This window comes from Talpa europaea, assembly GCF_964194135.1.
Source record: "Talpa europaea genome assembly, chromosome: 8".
Classification (NCBI taxonomy): domain Eukaryota; kingdom Metazoa; phylum Chordata; class Mammalia; order Eulipotyphla; family Talpidae; genus Talpa; species Talpa europaea.
The window spans coordinates 46,273,009-46,291,928 of NC_140075.1; the positions used below are offsets into that span (position 1 = coordinate 46,273,009).

The 18,920-nt window shown below is 40.2% G+C and overlaps 1 protein-coding gene across 1 annotated transcript in view; it reads right to left on the minus strand.

The window, feature by feature from the left end:
- The window catches only part of MYO1E (myosin IE), a gene marked incomplete at both ends in the record, with an annotated part of 191,810 nt that overhangs the window by 91,549 nt on the left and 81,341 nt on the right, over positions 1-18,920 (minus strand). Inside the window, 3 exons of the mRNA XM_084240164.1 lie at positions 5,207-5,301; positions 9,015-9,104; positions 15,885-16,028. Of these exons, the coding sequence (XP_084096290.1) occupies positions 5,207-5,301; positions 9,015-9,104; positions 15,885-16,028 (329 nt within the window). The remainder of the gene's footprint in view (positions 1-5,206; positions 5,302-9,014; positions 9,105-15,884; positions 16,029-18,920) is intronic.

The following is an 18,920-nucleotide window of genomic DNA, read 5'->3' on the forward strand; positions in this document are numbered from 1 at the left end:
TTTGAAAAATTTATTTAATATTCATTACTTCTAATAGGCCATTAATTCTAATGAGCTATTTAGGAAATTAGTTCTAATTTCCTAATTAGTTCAACATTTTATAATACATGGACACTTCAATTTTATGTGCCAGGTATGCATAATTTGATATAGTATACACTGATAAATGCTTGCATTTAAAACTACATGGCTTTGAAAGAACATGCTTCAGGGTGAAAAGCAGGGATATCTGTAAATGGGAAACTACTGGTTTCCGCAGTTAATGAGGGCTTCTGTGACAGAATGCACCAAATACAACAAACATCCATAATACCGGCCCATGTCTGGGAATGTCAGGTCAAGAAAGATAAAGAAATGCCCAGGCACGGCCATCTATTGTATAAATAAACATGGATCAACACATCAATACGACTATGCTATTTCGTTAAGTCTGCCTATATGCTGACCGTCTGTGTTCCAAGTGACGCCAAGCACAACAACGACCCCTGGGTGGCAGGGAGCATCATGGCCAACAACAAAGAAAGAACTGGGCTTGGGGGGAAAAAAAAAGCATCTGTGTCTGGGGGTACTTTTATCCTAGGAGCTCAAGTCTAGGACAAACCCCCCTCAGTCCCCCACCCCCCCCACCCCCACCTCAGTATTAAACCTTCCATTGAAAGGTGGGACATCTGAGACACAAAGAGATGTCCCCAGTTTGGTGTAGAGAAAGTGTACAAGGTTTGATCAGACAAGGCTAAGTTCAAATAGAGGCTCTGTCATTTGCTAATTTAAGGTAATTAGAATTCTTTTAAGCCTCACTCTGGTTGAAGTTCAAGAAATAATAACACCAAACATCCAGAGCTGTTATGAGGATAAAAAGGGATGACCTGTATGGAAAGCACTCAGCAGAGGGCAGGCACTCAGAAGCAGAGCTTGCATGGACTAATGGTGCTAAAGGCAAGAGGTCTGCGGGAATTAGGTTTTGGGGAGGCTTAGCTTTGGTTTTGAACTAGAATAAATTAGGGAGTTTGAAAAAAAGATATTGATGCCCTAGGCCCACCATAAATCAGTTGAGACAGGATCTCTGAGTATGTAGTATAGATATCTGTACAATCACTGAATTACTAGAGTGATCCAGGAATTGGAACTATTTGTCCCTGGAAGGTTGACTTAGTGAACAGAAGGCCTGGTGGAAGAAATCAGCACCTACAGAAGCCAGTCTCCCTGACCTGTGAGCCAGTGGGCTGTTGGGAAAACTTGGGGAAAATCTAAGGCAAAGCCTGGGTGTTTATTCCTGACCAGAATTTAACCTAACAGATGGCAGGAGTTGGCAGGAGGAAGTGTAGATCAATAAAAGGGAATTGGTTAACATGGAGGCAGGACAAGAAAATAAGGAATAGAAATGATGGTTCGCCCCCAGGGAAACAAACGTGGGGGTTATAACCTAATGGCACTAGCCAAAATATGACGATCTCTCTGCTCAAACCCAAACCTCTAATGGTCATCTGGTGCCTCTCTTAGACTGTGTTCTAGGGCAAAATCAACAGATCTGTCCAGAGGAAGAATTCTCCTTGCAAAAATCATGAGTTAGGGTCTGAATCACACTCATTTGTGGGTCTGGTTGGCCAGAGTCAGTCTACTGAGGCTGCTCAAGTCTAGCTCTTTCAACAAGTCAAGTTGGCAGCTGTGCCAAAATCCAGGACTAAGACTTTGATGGAGGTCTGTGCTAGAGAAAGAAGCCAGTCTCCTTCCTTGATTTCTTTCTTTTTAGATTCAATTTGTTGCACTGATTTCTAGTCCAGAAACAGTCAGCAGTTCATCCTGGCACCATATCCACTTCTTTAGTAAGGTTGAGAGGAAACTATAATGCCGCCTTTGTGTCCTGCAGTAAGTAGCCCATCAGGAGAGGGTGCATTTCCTCATCAGACAAGCTCACACCAGGGGCACTGGTGAGTGGAGGTCTAAAAGAACACCACAGGGATTGGGCCATCATTAATTTTTGCTTTTCTAATTAAGTGATACTAAAAGTCCCTATTCTTTTCAGCTTTGACAGATGCCTTAGCATAAGAAACAAGTTTCTTTTCCAGCTCCCAGGAAAATGGATTTTGTCCATTTTCTGTTCACAAATGCACTCAGTCCCCACCTGAATAAGCACCAGCAGTTCCTCTGTCAGCAAACTTGGGCCTGTATGCCCAGAAAAGCATTTCCCTACCTTCCTTTCCCTCTAGAAACATTGGGAGAAAAATGTTCCCAAATTGGAGAGACCTCCGAGGTCATCTGGTCCATCAGTTCTTCCAAAAAAGAAGGAACAGAGGCCCAGATCAGTGTTATGTTTGCTGCCCAGAATCACAGAGCTGGTGAGAGTGAATTACAGCACGCCAGGGACAGCAAATCACTTTCTCAAAGCAGACCACCACTGCTCTTGGGTAAGAGAGGTTGGCTTTTGCTCTCTGCTATTGGGAGGTAATCTCTAGGCTTGGGACTGTCCTGCCTGGGAGGTCTTTGTTTACCTGAGGGCTTTGGAAAACACCATACAAGTTCTGGCCTCAAGGAACTGGAGGTTGCTGGTATTAGCTGAAGCCTTCAGGAGGGACTGGAGACTAAAGGTCAACACACAGGCAGTGTGTGATCAAGTCCAAGTAAACATTCTTCACACCAAAGTTTCAGGCAAACTCCCCTGGTTGGCAATACAATTGCCAGCTCATATATTGTAGCTTTTCTATATATGTATTACATATGTAATAATAAATAACACATTAACACATTTATAGACCTAAATTTATAAATATACACCTATGTTTATAAGTACATATATACACATATATGCTTATTTATGGATACTTTCATTTTTGTATACACCACATAGAGAAAATAATTGCGACATCATCAGGAACCAAAATTTTCAACATAACAGAAATGGGACACAAGTATAAAAATCCAGAAGTAAAAGCCCCACAATCCTAAGAGTGAACTGGAAATTATTAGTTTGAATTTACATTTAATTTTTTTCTTTAAAAAGTTCATATTCCTTGCCTTTATCGTCTGAAAAGAATTAGAGACAAAGATAACAGATGGCAGTGCCCATCCTTAGGGACCGGATCTGTAGTCTCTAAATACCACCTCCCATTAACATGAACCAGGGCTTTTGACTGATTCCAGGTCTTAGCAGAAATGAGCCTGGAACATCTTAAAAAAGGAAACTATCAAAGACCACTTGGGTCATGCCAAAGTGTCTTAGGAACATTTGCACCCCAAAGAAAATCTACACTGGGGCTAAACAGGTAAGATATTTAAGATCTACTAGAATGACACTGAAAATAAGAACATATTACCTTAAGAGGGGCTGCTAGGGTATCAACTCCTTGTATTGGAAGTCAAGACAAAGCATCAAGCTTTCTTATATGGCTTATATTTTAAGGTAAGCAAATAGAAGAACACTGATTAATAAAGGTAGGACTGACAGAATAAAAAAATATTTCCCAACCATTAAACAATGACCATGAAATGGAATTTATAATGTATGGACACAATGGCAATTTGAACATTATAAAGAAACAGACCAATAGGCACTAAGTGCACAGTTATCATCAATGAAGCATTTTTTCCAAAAAAAAAAAAAATTAATATGAACCAGATCAAGCTTTTAATTACTGCAATGAGATAACACCTTACTCCCATGCGGATGGCCCAGATCAAAAAACCCAGAAGCTACAAGAATTGTCAAAGGAGTGGAGAAAAGGGAACCCTCATTCACTGTTGGTGGGAACGTAGACTGATCCAGTCCTTATGAAAATCAATAAGGTGTTTCCTCAAAATATTAAAAATAGAGCTATCATATTACTCAGCAATTTTACTCCTTGGTATTTATCCAAAGAATGCAAAAATACCAATTCGAAGGTATACACACTCTCCTGTCTTAATCACAACAGTATTAATTTACAGGAAATATAGGAGTCACTAAAATGTCACCACATACATAATCAGCTAAGTCCTGGCTGCAGAAAGTTCTGCATGAAAACACTTTCTTCCTGGGCCTCCCCTGGTGGCACAGCGGTTGATCGCTGGGCTGTGAGGCTGCCCGCAGCCTCTGCAGCGCCAGTTCATTCTCCGGCTGCCGGCGAGGGTCCCACAAAAAACAAAAACAAAAAACACTTTTTCCTTAAGAAAAAAATGCCAAGAAAACAAGAGTAAGAGAGGTTTGTTAATGATTATGATTTCTGGGACTCTAACAACCAAGTGCAATATGTGAGACTTGTTTGGAACCGAAATAAAAACAAACTAATTATAAAAAAATATGTAAAATTTCATGGAATCAGAATATTGATAATAATAGATGGTAAGAGAATAATTCCCTTTTACGTGTGATAAGGTACACATAAATTATTGACAAATGAAATGATGTATTTTATTTAATCAAGTGTGGATGATTAAATTGATGGGAAGACTAAGTAAAATGGGATCAGTCATGTATTAATAAATATACAACGGAATGACAGAGCTTATTATAATATTGTTTCTAATTTTGTGAATTTTTGGAAGTGTTGGTAAATTTTTTTTTCAAATAAAACATTACATAAATTTAATAAATGAATGCAGATATTACAACTTGTTAACTGTTATGTTCTAAGTGATAGGAATATAGATGCTGGTATATTTGAAAATGGTCATAACAGTAAACAAAATGCAAAAGCACTTAAACCAAGCAATGACTCAGAGCTGTGTCAAGTTAAAAATTATTCTGAAATGTAGTTAGACATTTAATGCTGGTGTTTATTAGCAATGCCCTCAGAAAATTAAAAGCAAATGAGAAAATCTACCAAAAAAGCTCAAACTTGAACTACATTATTAGAGAAAGAAAAAAAGAGGAACTTAGAAAAAAAAGATTCCAGCTGACAAAACAGAAACATACTTATTATACTTATGACATAAAAGATCTCCAATTTGGGTAAGCCATGGTAAGATAGAATGGGAGGGGAGATGTTTTACTATTTTAGTTAAAGGCCAGTTATGATCAGAGAAAGATCTGGCTAGCACTGTGCACCCAACAATCTTAATCCCTTATGTGGCAGGGGTATATTATGTATTTGGAGTTATAAAACCAGCCAAGACTTGGCTTGTTACTCAGTTACGTGAACTGGCCTCTGATAGCAGCAATGATGGCTAAAACCCTGCTCCAAATACGACACTGTGGCCTGTTCTCCATGCATAATAATGCTTGGTTCCATACCTGATGATGACGCACTGGTTCTCTCTGTCAATGATCATGTTTCTGTACATATTATCTGCAAGAGCATAGATATGTGGTGGGTTCTCATACTGTGCCTAGAAATGCAAACACAAAAGAAACTTTGGTCAGATAGTCACTTTTCTTGGCCATGGAAGGGAATTTACCACCGAATAGTTCCATTGCCTATAAGTACATCTCAAGGGTTATATATGGAGTTACAGCTAACAAAATGAAGATGGAATATGCAAGAACTCTTCCACAGGCTTACATGTGAGTCAGCCTTCAGACATGACTGTGTCTTCAGAGTCCAGCACCACACCCTTCCACCCAAACACCTAAGTGTTTGGAGTGTTTTTGGAGAAAGTTGGGCTGAAGAGAGGCCTGCTAATAACCTGGATCTGACTTTTACTAGAATTCTGAATTCCTATGGAAATTTTTTTTCAAGAGGCATGTTTCAGATTCTGGGTTCCCAGAGGAAATTGAGACTATGAATGAAGAGCAAAATGCAAAAGTTTCTGTGAGAGAGCAGGAGGTGTGGTTCTTTGAAGAGAGAAACTGGTTTGACCAGTTTGATTCACTTCTATTGGGGAAAAATAAATCCTGCCACACCAAGCTAGTCTCTGGGGCTGGTGCTTTAGTCTCATAGGATGCCTTAGCTATGAAATGAGTATATAATAAAGTATAAAATAAGTTCTCCATAAACTCCCTGAGTCGGAATGACTTTGGTCCTGCTTTACTCAGTGTCTTGGCATCCATCTCTACCACTCCCTCAAAAATTACTGAAGAGAAAAGTACTTCATGTAGCATAAAGTGAGAGAAAAGGCACTCCTTAAATTTGATGGTGCCTATGTTACAAATCTCACAAGCTAACTGAGAAGATGGATGGATGGATGGGAAAGCAATTTGAAAAGGCAGAGTAATAGATATAGGTCAAGCATTAGTGACTTCATGCAGCCTTGAGCCTTATATACTGATTTCAGAAAATGGGGTCTGGAGGAAAAATTGCCACTCATTTCAATTTGATTGACAGCTCAGAGGTCAGTGGTGACAGGGGATGAGAGGAGCGCTGGTACCTGCACACCCAATAAGGACTAGCATAGCCAGCTGTCCCCCTTCCTCTGTTCCCCCCATGCTGTGAGCACAGAGCCCTGTGGAGACTGGAGGCTAGTGCTGTGACTGGTCAACGAGGTGACTCCACATGGGATGCCATAGTAATATGTCACCGTGCCCTCACCAGGCAGTCGGAAGAGGCTACATGGATGGGATCTCACAATATAATCCCACATGGCTTTCGTCTAACCCAGACTCTTGATGCAGGGCTATATTTAATATCTCTCTGAAAACAGGGAAATAAAGAAAACAGGATGGAAAAATGAGAGGATATCGAGTGGAGAGGAAGATGTGGGCAAATCATTGACCAGTAAGGCTTCAAAGCTGCTTAACTTATTGCGCGTAACCTTTTATTCCTTCTTCAAAGTGGTTTCCCATCTACGATCTCATTGGACCTCTCAGCTGTGTGTGAGAATTACATGGTAGACAAATCCTCAACCTGAAAGACCTATCTTTAACTTCTGGCTCCAGCACTCAATAGATTTGAGTGCTTTTACCTGTCTTGGCATCTGTTCCCTCATTTGTGAAGAGGGCTGGATATGTATTACACAGCCAGCTTCCAGGGCTGCTGCATGGCTAACAAGCGAACCTGGTACCTGGCTCTCAGTAATACCAATTTCACAATAGTGTCACCATTAGCAGTAAAAATAGATCTTTTTTAAAAAAAAAAGATTTATTTATGCATACAAGAACTGGGGTGTAAGCCAGATGTGCAGTGGGTGGGAGAGCGGGGAGCAAAACAGGCAGATCTACTGAAACACACTGCTGAGGGGAGCAGCAGGTGAGACAGGAGAGGTCTGCTGTGCCATATGGGTCAGCTCCCAGGGCGGCCACAGATGGAACTGGGGCTGCAGTGTCTGGGATAGCTTGATGGCGCTGTGTCTTTAACCCCTTGCACCCCTAGGGAGGCCCAAAATAGATCTATTTTAAAAAATTCTAGAGGATGAAGGGTGTTTTGGTGCTGGGTGTGGTGCGGTATAACCTACATCTGAAGAGGTGAACATCTCTATACCCCTAAATCATATACAGTGCTATAAAACCAATGTTAATCTCGATAGAAAAAATGACAATTAAAAAGATACTCTAGCACATTAAAGAGAGTTCTTCAAAAGATGAACACTCTAAGGAGACTCATGTAGCAGTGCTTTTCACAGAACTGGTAAGAAACACCACGAATGCATAGCACTTGCATTACCCCGACTTGGCTGGCACTGAGGATGCCAAGCCAGTTCTGGGCCTGCTGCCTCGAGGCCCTGCTGCTAAGAGTGCCGGGCAGGGCCCAGCCTCTCTGACAGTGTTCCCCTTGTGCTGGGCTCCCATAAAGGCAGCATTATCAAAGGTCTTTCGCGTGGCAGCCTCCTTCGGCTCCAGCAACCAGCGCCATTCATCTGGCAACAATGGGGTGGGCTCTTGCTCTGGGTAAATTGCCTTCCACTTCAACTGATGAATTTGTGTGGGCTCTCTTTTGTTTGTTTTCCAGGGGTCAGGATTAATGAATGCTCTTGTGCCTCTGCTGCAAAGGAAGGAGGGAAGGAAAAAAATGCAGAGATAGGAGGGAGGCCTAGGAAAGTGATGAACCACATAATGAAATAGATGAGTTAGGATTACAGCTTGTAATTTTATCACACAACTGAACTGGCTATAGAGCAGGGTTTGAACAGGGACCAGGTTCCATTAATAAGTGAAGTAATAAAAGAAAAAAGACTCACTTTCCATGTTTCAGTCTTGACCACAGCCTACCTAAGGTTCTGATTCTGAGAGAATGGTGCCAATCACCACATTGGATTTTCACCCATTATTGTTTTTTAAATCTTTACATTTGTGGCATATATGGATAGAGTAAGATCCCCAAGCTGCATATTCTACATCCTAATTAACTAATTTTGCCTGTTAGATAAAATATACAGGGCCTTCTTTTTTTTTTTTTTTTTAATAGAGGCATGTTTTATTTATTTATTTGTTTGTTTGTTTTGTTTATACATGCACTGGGTACAGTCAGAAGCGCGGGAGGGTGAGAGAATTCACCAGAGCCAGAGCAGGGAGCAGAGCAGGCAGAAGGACTGAAGTACACTGCTGAGGGGAGCAGCGGGCGGCAGGAGAGGTCTGCGCACCATGTGGGACCCTCCTCCGGTGGCCGGGGAGCAGCCGAGGATCGAACCGGCGCCGCAGAGGCTGCAGGCAGCTTCGCAACCCAGCACTCAACCGCTGCGCCACCGGGGAGGCCCATACAGGGCCTTCTTGGTGGAGCAGGCGGTTGAGCGTAGCGCTGTGAGGCTGTCTGCAGCCTCTGCAGTGCCGGTTCAATCCCCGCTGGCCACAGAGATGGCCACATGGCACGGCAGACCTCTCCTGTCATGCCCGCTGCTCCACTCAGCAGTGTATTTCAGTCAGTCTGCCTGTTCTGTTTCCCCCTCTGTCTTGGGTGAATCCTCTCGCCGTCCCACATATCTGGCCTGTGCCCCTGTTCTTGTATAATATATATACAAATATTAGATATACCTAAGCTTTTTTTGAACTGTACTCTATAGAGCAAGCAATACATCATTAAAAAATCAAACAATGTCACCTACTTGAGCTTCCCCAATAAATAATTCATAATAAGAAAATGCAAATGTATTGCCAACTTCGAGAAAAACTAACTACTTATGCATTATAAAATCTCTAAACACAACAGTAATTTATACAGCATGTAACTTACCGCTCCTTGGTACATTTCAATTTCCTTTTCCCCAAAATATGGCATCTGCTTGAAAGGGTTGACTGAGATTAATACCGATCCTATGTATGTCTGAATTTATATCCAGTTAAGGTCCATCATTAATCTTCATAGCCACACATTTTTCTAATTAAGTAAGCAGATATTATGAAGAATTCATAATGATCATCCAAATAAAAAGCTCATGTACTTATTTTCTAAAAGATTAAAAATAAAGACAAAAGCAATTATCAACTGCTCACCGTTTTGTTCTTCACTAAGCCACTAAGAGTAATGAGCATAATTACTAAGGTGCTGCAGAAAGAAATCATTATTTTTAATGAATTGAAGCACCTTCATTCAAGACTGGTAATACTTTACTGCTAGGAAAACAAAGCAAAACAGAAATGACCAAGTCCTGGAAATAGCAGTAATCATCCACCTCAAATGATATTTTTTCTTTGGAACTCTCATATCTTTTAGCTATGCTAAAAACATATTTAACCATTTAACAAATAGAGGGATACAAACTGAACTGAATAGTTCTGCCTTCAGAAGCTTAGGGGAACCAAGTTGTTCCCATAAGATATTATACAAACACACATAGATCAGGTTTTGGGGAAGAAAGTATTATTTCTGTGTTGGGGAATCTAGGAAGATTTCTCATAAAAGATTGTGCTACCATATCCAAATAACTGTGAAATGCTATTTTATCAGTAGCTTTAAAATATTACCATTTATTCATTCAATAATCAACTCATTTGAATTGGGTATCTAAACATGGAAGGTATTATTCTAGATTTTGGAGATACGCAATGAACAAAGTAGAAGAGATAAAACTCACTGCCCTCATAGTGAAAATAAAACACACACATGCTTACATGGTACTAAAATAAGCCCCTAATGTCAACCTCCTTACTGTTTTAATCCCATTTTACTATGAAGAAACAGAGGCATAGAGAAATTTTAAGACTTGCTTAAAGTCATGAGCTACTATGTGGTAGGGCTCTGATTCAAGCCCAGGCAGTCTGGATCCAGAGCCCATACTTTCAATCAATAAGCTATAATGTTTAAGATTAGCAGGAATTGCTGCTGTTATTGCTGCTGCTGCAACTGTTATTGTTATTATTAGCAGAGTTGACAGATTTACCAAATCAAATACAGAGCACCCAGTTAAATTTCAAGTTCAGATGAACAATGAATAATTTCTGCATATATATACACCTATCCCATATAAATGTCCCAAGCAACACTTGGCACATACTTATATTAAAATATTATTTGTTACTTATCTAGAATTCGATTTAACCCGATACCCTGTACTTTATTTGGCAATCCTAAATTGGCAGACCTAGGATCTAGTAAGGGTGGAGGGGGTTTCAATTAGAGACCTTTATGGTCTCTTGTAACTTAGATCTGTGATTCTTTGAGTACTCAAAACTCTGTCTCCTCTAATTATCCTTTCCACATGGTAGGGACCATGTCAAAACGCAATGAATGAGGGGTGGCTAAACTAACAGAATGATTCTAATGGCAAACCTACTGCTAAATACAACCTTGTTAGGAACATCCTCATTTCAGAAAAGGAGATGTCTATGTCTACATTTATCTCTAGGTAAAAAAACAAAACTTGGGTCACACTTTAAAAAAAAAATGTTTTCTTGAAATAAATCAAATAGTAATTATTTTCACTGAGTCACAGTTTCTATCTTGAAAATTTTCAAAAATATAATTTCATGGGCCTCCCCTGGTGGCACAGGCGGTTGAGCACCGTGCTGTGAAGCTGTCTGCAGCCTCTGCAGCGCCAGTTCAATCCTGGCCGGCTGGCAAGGGTCCCACATGGCACAGCAGACCTCTCTCCTGTTGCGCCCGTGGCTCCCCTTAGCAGTGTGTTTCATCAGTCTGCCTGTTCTGTTCCCCACTCTGTCTCTGGTGACTCCTCTTACCCTCCCGTGCATCTCGCCTGTATCCCGGTTCTTGCATAAATAAATAAATAAATAAATCTTTAAAAAAAAAATATAAATATAATTTCACATCACTGCATTCACCCACATAAGTGAGGCTTTCCAACTGTCCTTATTTGCCAGATATTAGTGAAAAACAAGCTTGATTTATTTACAGGTGACCAGAGGACATTACAAATACCAGCTTTCAAAAAAAAATGGGGCAAAAAAGATCTTTCCTTGGAGGAGGGTGTTTCTTCCCTTAGTTGTAAGTGAATGCCATTAATGTCACCTGTCCTGGACAAACTAAACTGCACAGAGAATAAAGAGCTGCCTAAGGAAAGAACCAAAGTTCGAGCCTCCTCACCAATGCTTGGTTACCCAATAAATATGAATTGGGTTACACCAACAGCTCCTATAGAGACATTTATTATTATTATTATTATTTCTGTTATGTGAAGAAGAAATACCCTAAGAAGTATTGATTTTTCACTGGGTAGACTATATATATTTGGTAAGAGCCTGGTAAAGAAACAGAGAAAAAACCTCTTTTAGACTATTGTAGGCCAGTCCTCACTCAATGGTAATTAGTTGTTCCCTACATTTCTCTGTAGGGTTCACAAGGACAATCATATTTGGGAGGATACCTGAAAAATAAGTTTGGTTTAAAATGGATAATGTAGCCCATATTTTTACTAAGTTGTTATGAACTTACCTAAATCATAAGAACTGAGACAAAAGAATCTAGCACTTCAAGGACATTTGACATTTTGGTTATTTCACGTGAGAATTTGGCTAATTGTTTCTTTAACCACCCATTTTTTTTTTTCCATCTGGCTGGGTCTGCAGAGCCCTCTGCTACTTCCCTGAGAGCACAGCTGTCCCACAGGGTTGGGACACTTCCCCAGATAACTCAAATACTTACTCCCACTCCCTACTACATAATTCAGGTGCGCCTTTGGGAAAAGCTGTGCTGATCATTGTCTCAACCCACATCACCTTTGGCTGGGAAGGTGTGGCCCATGGTTAATTTTCAAGATGAATGGAGATACCAAACAAAAAAGAAAAAATACCAGCTTATTTAATAGCATGTGTGAGACAGAAGGGACCCAACAGACCTTTGGTTGGTTTCCACATCCTTGTCTGTGGAACTGCATTTTCACTCATTTGCCGCAAAAATGACAAAAAGAGAAAACAATGCCCTGAATGTTTCATAAAGCTCAATTTACTAAACATAAAGGACTGTCCATTATACTTAAATTATTCCCTTTCTACATATTAATGTTAAAATAGCCTTTTTTAAATGAAATCTAATGATAGTGCTGCTTCTGTAAGTTTGCTTGGAATGGTCTTATTTGGCAAAGCTTAAAGTTTAACTTAAAAAAAAAAAAGCAGTGACTTCCCCAGAACCACCCACACTGATCTAGTCAGTGTTCCTGGACTTAACCCTGAGGTGGTGCACAGCAGAGAAGGAACTTGCCGGAAGCCACGTTTGTGGAGCACATTGTAATGGCCCCAGAGCCCCAGACTGTGGGGCCAGAGCTCATCTTACTACAATGAGCTTAAGGGACCTGATGGCCAAGGTCAGACCTCATTCAGAACAACTGCACTCATTTTCGGTCAGTCTGGCAAAAAGTCTCAACTCCTAATTCACGGACTGAAAATGCCAAACACTTTGGAGTGTGGTCTAGTAGTAAAAACAAGTTTGGAAAAGTTGGACCAAATGTGCATGGAGTGTTTTGGACAGGAACAATTTTCATCAGCCAACTGGCTATAAAGAATGTCTTGCCAAGCACAAGAATGAACACTGCAATGTCCTCCTTATGCATTTTAGAATAGAATTGTAAGAAGTATGGTAACATTCAGAAAAAGCGCTTGGTAAATTAAACAATGTTAGCATTTTCTAAGTGAAAAATTGTTTCTCTAATAAAGAACACAGAAATGTGCATTCAGCCTGAAAGCATTAAAAATTGATTATTCCAAATGCTGACCTTCACTACAAGACAATGTGCTGGGATTAGATGTAAAAGAGGCAAAATGCACAACTTTATAATTTAATGTGAAATCAAATCTCTTTTTGCCTTGACTATTAAGCTTAGGAGAGAGGGAGAGAAAGACTCATTTAAAATAACGCTACTCTAACATAAAAAATATTCCCTTAACACTAAGCTGATAAAGGAGGCTTTTATCACTTATTAGAGGAAAAGATTCTCAGTTAGACCCTTGCTATTATTTCATAAACATCCAACAGAGCCAACAAATTTCCTCAAAGCTGAAAGCTTCTCTGTGCTACTGACGGAAAGCACACTGATGTGGAGAGGGATTTCTAAAACACAAAGTCATTAGTGGTCAGCTAACTCATTTCCTTGGGAGAACACACGATTAGTCAGTCATTGATTCAAAGGCATTAATTGAGAGGCTCAGAATCAATTCCCTCTGTGGGAGTCATTTAAAAATCCTGCTGTCTGAATCTAAAAAGCAAGTCTTCACAGTCAACAAATTTTCAAAGCACACTTAATACAATGCACCATACCAAGAATTAAGCAGGACAATAAGTACATGATACTGTTTTTATTAAATTTTACACTAACAGTATTATATATACATATCTATGATATTGAGTTGAAAAGTATAACAAGAGGTTAATAGGCATTAAGCCTATAATGTGGAATTCCAGGTGACTTAATGTTCTCCTTTCTGCTTTTATAAACCATGTTAAGTTTAGTATGTGTGGCTTTGAAAATTTTTTACACTGGGGTTTTGTTTGTCATTTTGTGTTGGTTTTTTTTGTTGTTGTTGTTATTTAGAGCTAGAAGACATAGTCGCTGGCCTTGAGGAGGAGTTTCTGGTGTTTTAAGACTATTTTTTGTGGGAGAAATTAGTTCATCTGGTTTGACCATGGACTAGGGGCTGATAACCGCTGATACCATCTTTTTCTTTTCTTAACCAGTTTATCAAAAAACCATGTTTCTATGTAAATAATGTAATAAGCTCAGTCCAAGAACAGTCAAATAAATCATTTGTTCAACTGGATTCAGTGGAAATTGGCCTTTTATGGGCTTGTCAATAAACCAATCCTCCATTTAAAACAGTTTCTATGGTAAAATGCATTTAAATTTCCAATAAGCAACTTTACAATTGAATTTTTGGAACATAACTCAGAAATATGGGAGGAACTTACTTGCCTTACTGTATGATGATGATAACTAATGCTCACTGCATTCTTTTTTTTTTTTTTTCATTTTTCCTACAATAGTCTCGTGTGGGAGATTTTATTATCACTCCCATTTTGCAGGAAAACAAACCTAGGCATACAGATCACAAAACTAAGGTCAACAAGCCCAGTGAATAAGGTTTGAAGGCAGGGGGTCCACAGCCACATCCTGCCACCCCCCAGCTCTTTCCGGTCTATCACACCCACAATGCCCATATGCCATGGATCATGCACCTAAAAATGATTAGACAATAAATCCAGATAAAGTGAGCATATTTCAACTTTTTACCAAATAAAATACTTAGAACTGAATACAACTACTTTCCTACAATTAAAGGAAGCCCTGCACAGATACTTAGAAGGGGAGTCAGCAATCTGTTTTCCATAAATGACCAGAAAGTAACTATTTGGGGCTTTTGGGGGTCATGTGGTCTGTTGCAACTGCTGCACTCTGCCATTGTGGAATGAGAACAGCCATAGACAGTAAGAACAAGCACAACTGTGCTCCTATATAACCTTTGTTACAAAGTGGGTGGTAGGCAGGATTTTGTCTGTATGCAGAAGGCTGCCACTCCTGGGCAAAATGCTATTATAAAGTAGCTAACAAATTCAAATATTTCTTTTATCCCTCAGGTACAGAGGATTAGGGATCTAACCACCCAGATATTTGGTATAAGTTCCTATTGTAATTAAGAAACAGCCCAGCGTTGGTCAGGATCATCCAAGCGCCTTGGAGTAATGTTATTCATATTGCTAGAGAACTAGCTCCCTCAGCAGTGATGAGATAAGCAGTCCCTGCAAATGTAGTATTGCCTAATGCTCAAATGAACAGTGTCAAGAACAGAAGTTACTGATGCAAAAGTATTCCTCCTGGCGTGAAAACTATTCCTCCCAAGACCTCTGAGTTAAAACCTCAAGTTTGTCATAAGGGCTACAAAGACTCCATCTTTAATGGTCCATAACACCAAAGCTTCAGAAATCACCAAGAGCATCACAGATCTTTGAGGCCAACTTTATAATAACTCCACTAGAAGAAATTTCTATAGCTGTACCAAACAAAATTCCTGAATCCTGCAGGAACTTAGGCAAATATCAATTCTGTTCATAATGAAGTCGACACACATTTGAATCCAATTTCCATTCTGAATTCTGAAAAGCCCTATAAAAAATGGCATCTGGCAAGCTAAAATTGAAACATAAAGAACGAGTCAAGAATGTCAGGCATGCTCAATAGTTGATCTTCACTGCTCGTGTTTCCTTCAGTAAACATAAGAATGCAGAAAAACTGACAAAATTGCATATTTTTTGCATGAGGAAATCTTTTTGAAACCTTTTAAGTCTGGGCTTAACTGCCTCTGTTTTGCAATTAGGGAGCACTATCGATAGAACTCTGCAGATCTGGACTTTCTCTAGGAACAGCAGAGGCTTCAGACACCATGTGCCTGGCTAGAGCACATTCATAGTGCCGGGCCATTGATTCAAGTAAATGAATACTGGAGGCATCTTGATTTTGTGAAATGTCAGGAAAATAATTTAGCATCATCTGTGCCCTTTCTGAACCAAATGACAAAAAAAGTACAATGCCACATTCTGAAATGGTGAAAATGTCATGTGCAGAACTTCAGGTGGATCATCTTACCCTATGAGTAAAGCCACATTTTAGCACAGATGTTGTCATCCTCTACAGAACTGTCCACAGAAACCAATAAAGGATACAAAAATATAGTCGTCCATGTATCTCTTCTTTAGATTCTCCACGATGGCGTTCTCTGTGATCTTAGAAAGTAGGACCATGTCATCTACACCACTGTGCTTGACATTGTGGCTCTGCCAGTGGTACCGGTAGGCACCTTTGCTTCCCTGCAAACACAAAACACAGCATTATTAGGATAGTTTACTTTATCCTGGAATAAGGTAAAAATGCCATTAGTTTCCAAATAGTCCTCATATCAAATGCAGTAGAACAAACAAAGATTTTGCCACCAATAGACCTGGACTCATTTCTACGTACAGACCAAGCGAAGTGAGGAAAAGTCACCTAAGCTTAATGTGTCACTTAAATGCTTCTCTTTTCTCCTTTGTATAATACAAGAAATGAGACTCAGTCCATAGAGCGGCAGTGGGGATTCAATAACATATGCAAAATATCAAACAGGATCTAGGATATAAAATGATCAATGGTCTCTGATGAGTTCTTCAACTTTACTGTTTTGTAGAATTTATCAGTGAAAACAAGCAAAACATTCGAAACTTTCTAGACTTGTTTTAAAATTATGTGACAGAACTCAAAAGTGGAAAGATTATGTACCACACAATGGTTAGGTTAAATTGTTAAGTTCTCAAATCACCTAAATTATTTTCTCTCCATCAATTTATCACTGTCAATGTGATACTGGCCATTCACATTCAAGGGATAAGCTACATTTTGATGACTGATTGCTGCTACACTAATGAGGAAGCCGACAGGACAGCCTAAATGTGCTGACAGAATGTACGGACATACATTCTGGCCCCATGGCCTCCTGGGATAACAGCAGCCATGGCCCAGGTGAACTTGCATTTACAACTGAACAGCAGGGAGGCCTCTGAAGCCCCTGTGGCCTGCAGAACTCCCTTACTTGGCATTTCTCAGTGAGCTTCCCTGAAAGCTAAGCTACATGCAAGTCCTGGGGTCAGGAGGAATGGGGACACCGTGGCTACACTGGGGACAGATGAATACAGGCAGGGGTGATTCATGTGTCAGTGACAGTCCTCAGGTAAACACAGGTAAAACAGGTGTTCCCAGAGTGGAGGGAGACTGCTTTGTCCTGGGAGATACTGACATCATTTTCTGGAGTAGTTTCCATTTGAAGGGCATCTAAGATAATTTTGAATTTGCCAAGAGGCTAGAGGAGGAAGAATATTCATTATATAATCTGTACTCACTGGGGCCAAAAAGCTAATACATATGAAAATCGGCAAATATTAGATAGCAAGGTATTAAAAGATTTCCCTCCCCTCAAGACATCCAATCTCTTACTGGATGTGTTATGCACTGGCAGAGTGTGGTTGGTGTGGACTAGTGATATTTGTCCCCTGTTCCCTTCTTGGGAGTTCACTTTTGGGGGTAGTTTGGGCGAAGGAGAGAAAAATTATGAATAAGGGTATCTAGAAAGGTCCTGCTCAGACATCAAAGCTAGAGTGTGAAAAGGCAATAGGAAGCTCTTCCAGAGAAGTGGGAAGTAAAAGGAAGAACGATGGGTGCCATATTACATTTCACCTTTAAAAACTGTTTGAAATTTTCTCCATTAGAGACACAAGTCCTTTGACAAGAGCAAATTCTAAGAAGCTCTGAAAAATGCAACCATTAAAAACCATCCACCCTAGAAAAAGCATACCGGGGCTATGGGTTTGAGCTTCAGAAGGGGGTTCTGGAAGGCTTGCCACCCATGCTGCCATGCAGAGGACAACTTGATATATTTCGCCTTCTCAGAACTACATGCAGGGCCTCCCTGGTGGCACAGCGGTTGAGCGCTGGGTTCCAAAGCTGCCCGCAGCCTCCGCGGCACTGGTTCGATCCCCGGCTGCTCTCCAGCCACCAGAGGAGGGCCCCACATGGCGCGCAGACCTCTCCTGCCGCCCGCTGCTCCCCTCAGCAGTGTACTTCGGTCCTTCTGCCTGCTCTGCTCCCCACTCTGGCTCTGGTGAATTCTCTCACCCTCCCGCGCTTCTGACTGTACCCAGTGCTTGTATAAATAAATAAATAAATAAATAAATAAATAAATAAATAAATAAATAAATAAATAAATAAATAAATAAATCTTAAAAAAAAAAAAAAAAGAACTACATGCAGCCTCAATGCTACAAAATTACCTCAGACCACACCACTCCTTTTTCCTCTTATGGCAAAGAAGAAAAAGAGGGAAAGCACTAACCGCAACATGACTCACTAGATCTCAATCTACTTCCTAACAGATAAAGATTCCGGGTGACTCCTCCCCTCGTCCTCCACCCTCCTTTTCCCGCTTGGCTCTTCTTTCTGAGTGCCCACAAGAGTTACTCTGCGTGGAAAACTAAGGTCCCAGGGCAACTAACCAGTGGGTGCAGTGATCTGTTTACAACTCCAATAAAAATCCAGCTACTTATAAGAAACCAAAAATGTGTTCTCTTTGGAAAATATATATAGATCTGTACTTGAACAAAGCAGAAGAGCAGTTAATAAGCTATTTAACTTCTACAAAGGACAAGAACTGAAGGCCCTGTCATAGTGTACATGCTCTATTGATCCATAGAAACCGCCTTCGCAAAGTAAGCCAGCCAGTGTCGGGGTCCCACCCCACCGTGTCAAAGGTCCTCTCCTCCTCCTATTGCAGTTGCAAGGCTGTGAGTCCTTTGATTTATGTTGGTTCCTTTCACTGTTCCAAACAAGTCTGAGGAAGGGGTTAATATTCCCCAGGCTACATGAAAGGAAACATCTCCAAAACAGTAAGTAGCAAAGATGAGATGTGAATGAAGTCACTGTGATGATGAAATATCCTAAACGTCATGGTTTCTTACACTCTCTCCTTAATGACTTAGTGGATGTTTCCACCCATTAAAGTTTAAGACGGCAACAGAATGATAGACCATTTCCAAAACTGAAATCATCATTTAAAAATAAAAACAAAAAACTGTCTTTGTTAATGACTCACCTTCTCTTCGTATCAAAGAACAAAACACTGGAGTGATTTTTTATTTGCACACGATATCAAATTGGTCATAAATCAACCTCTC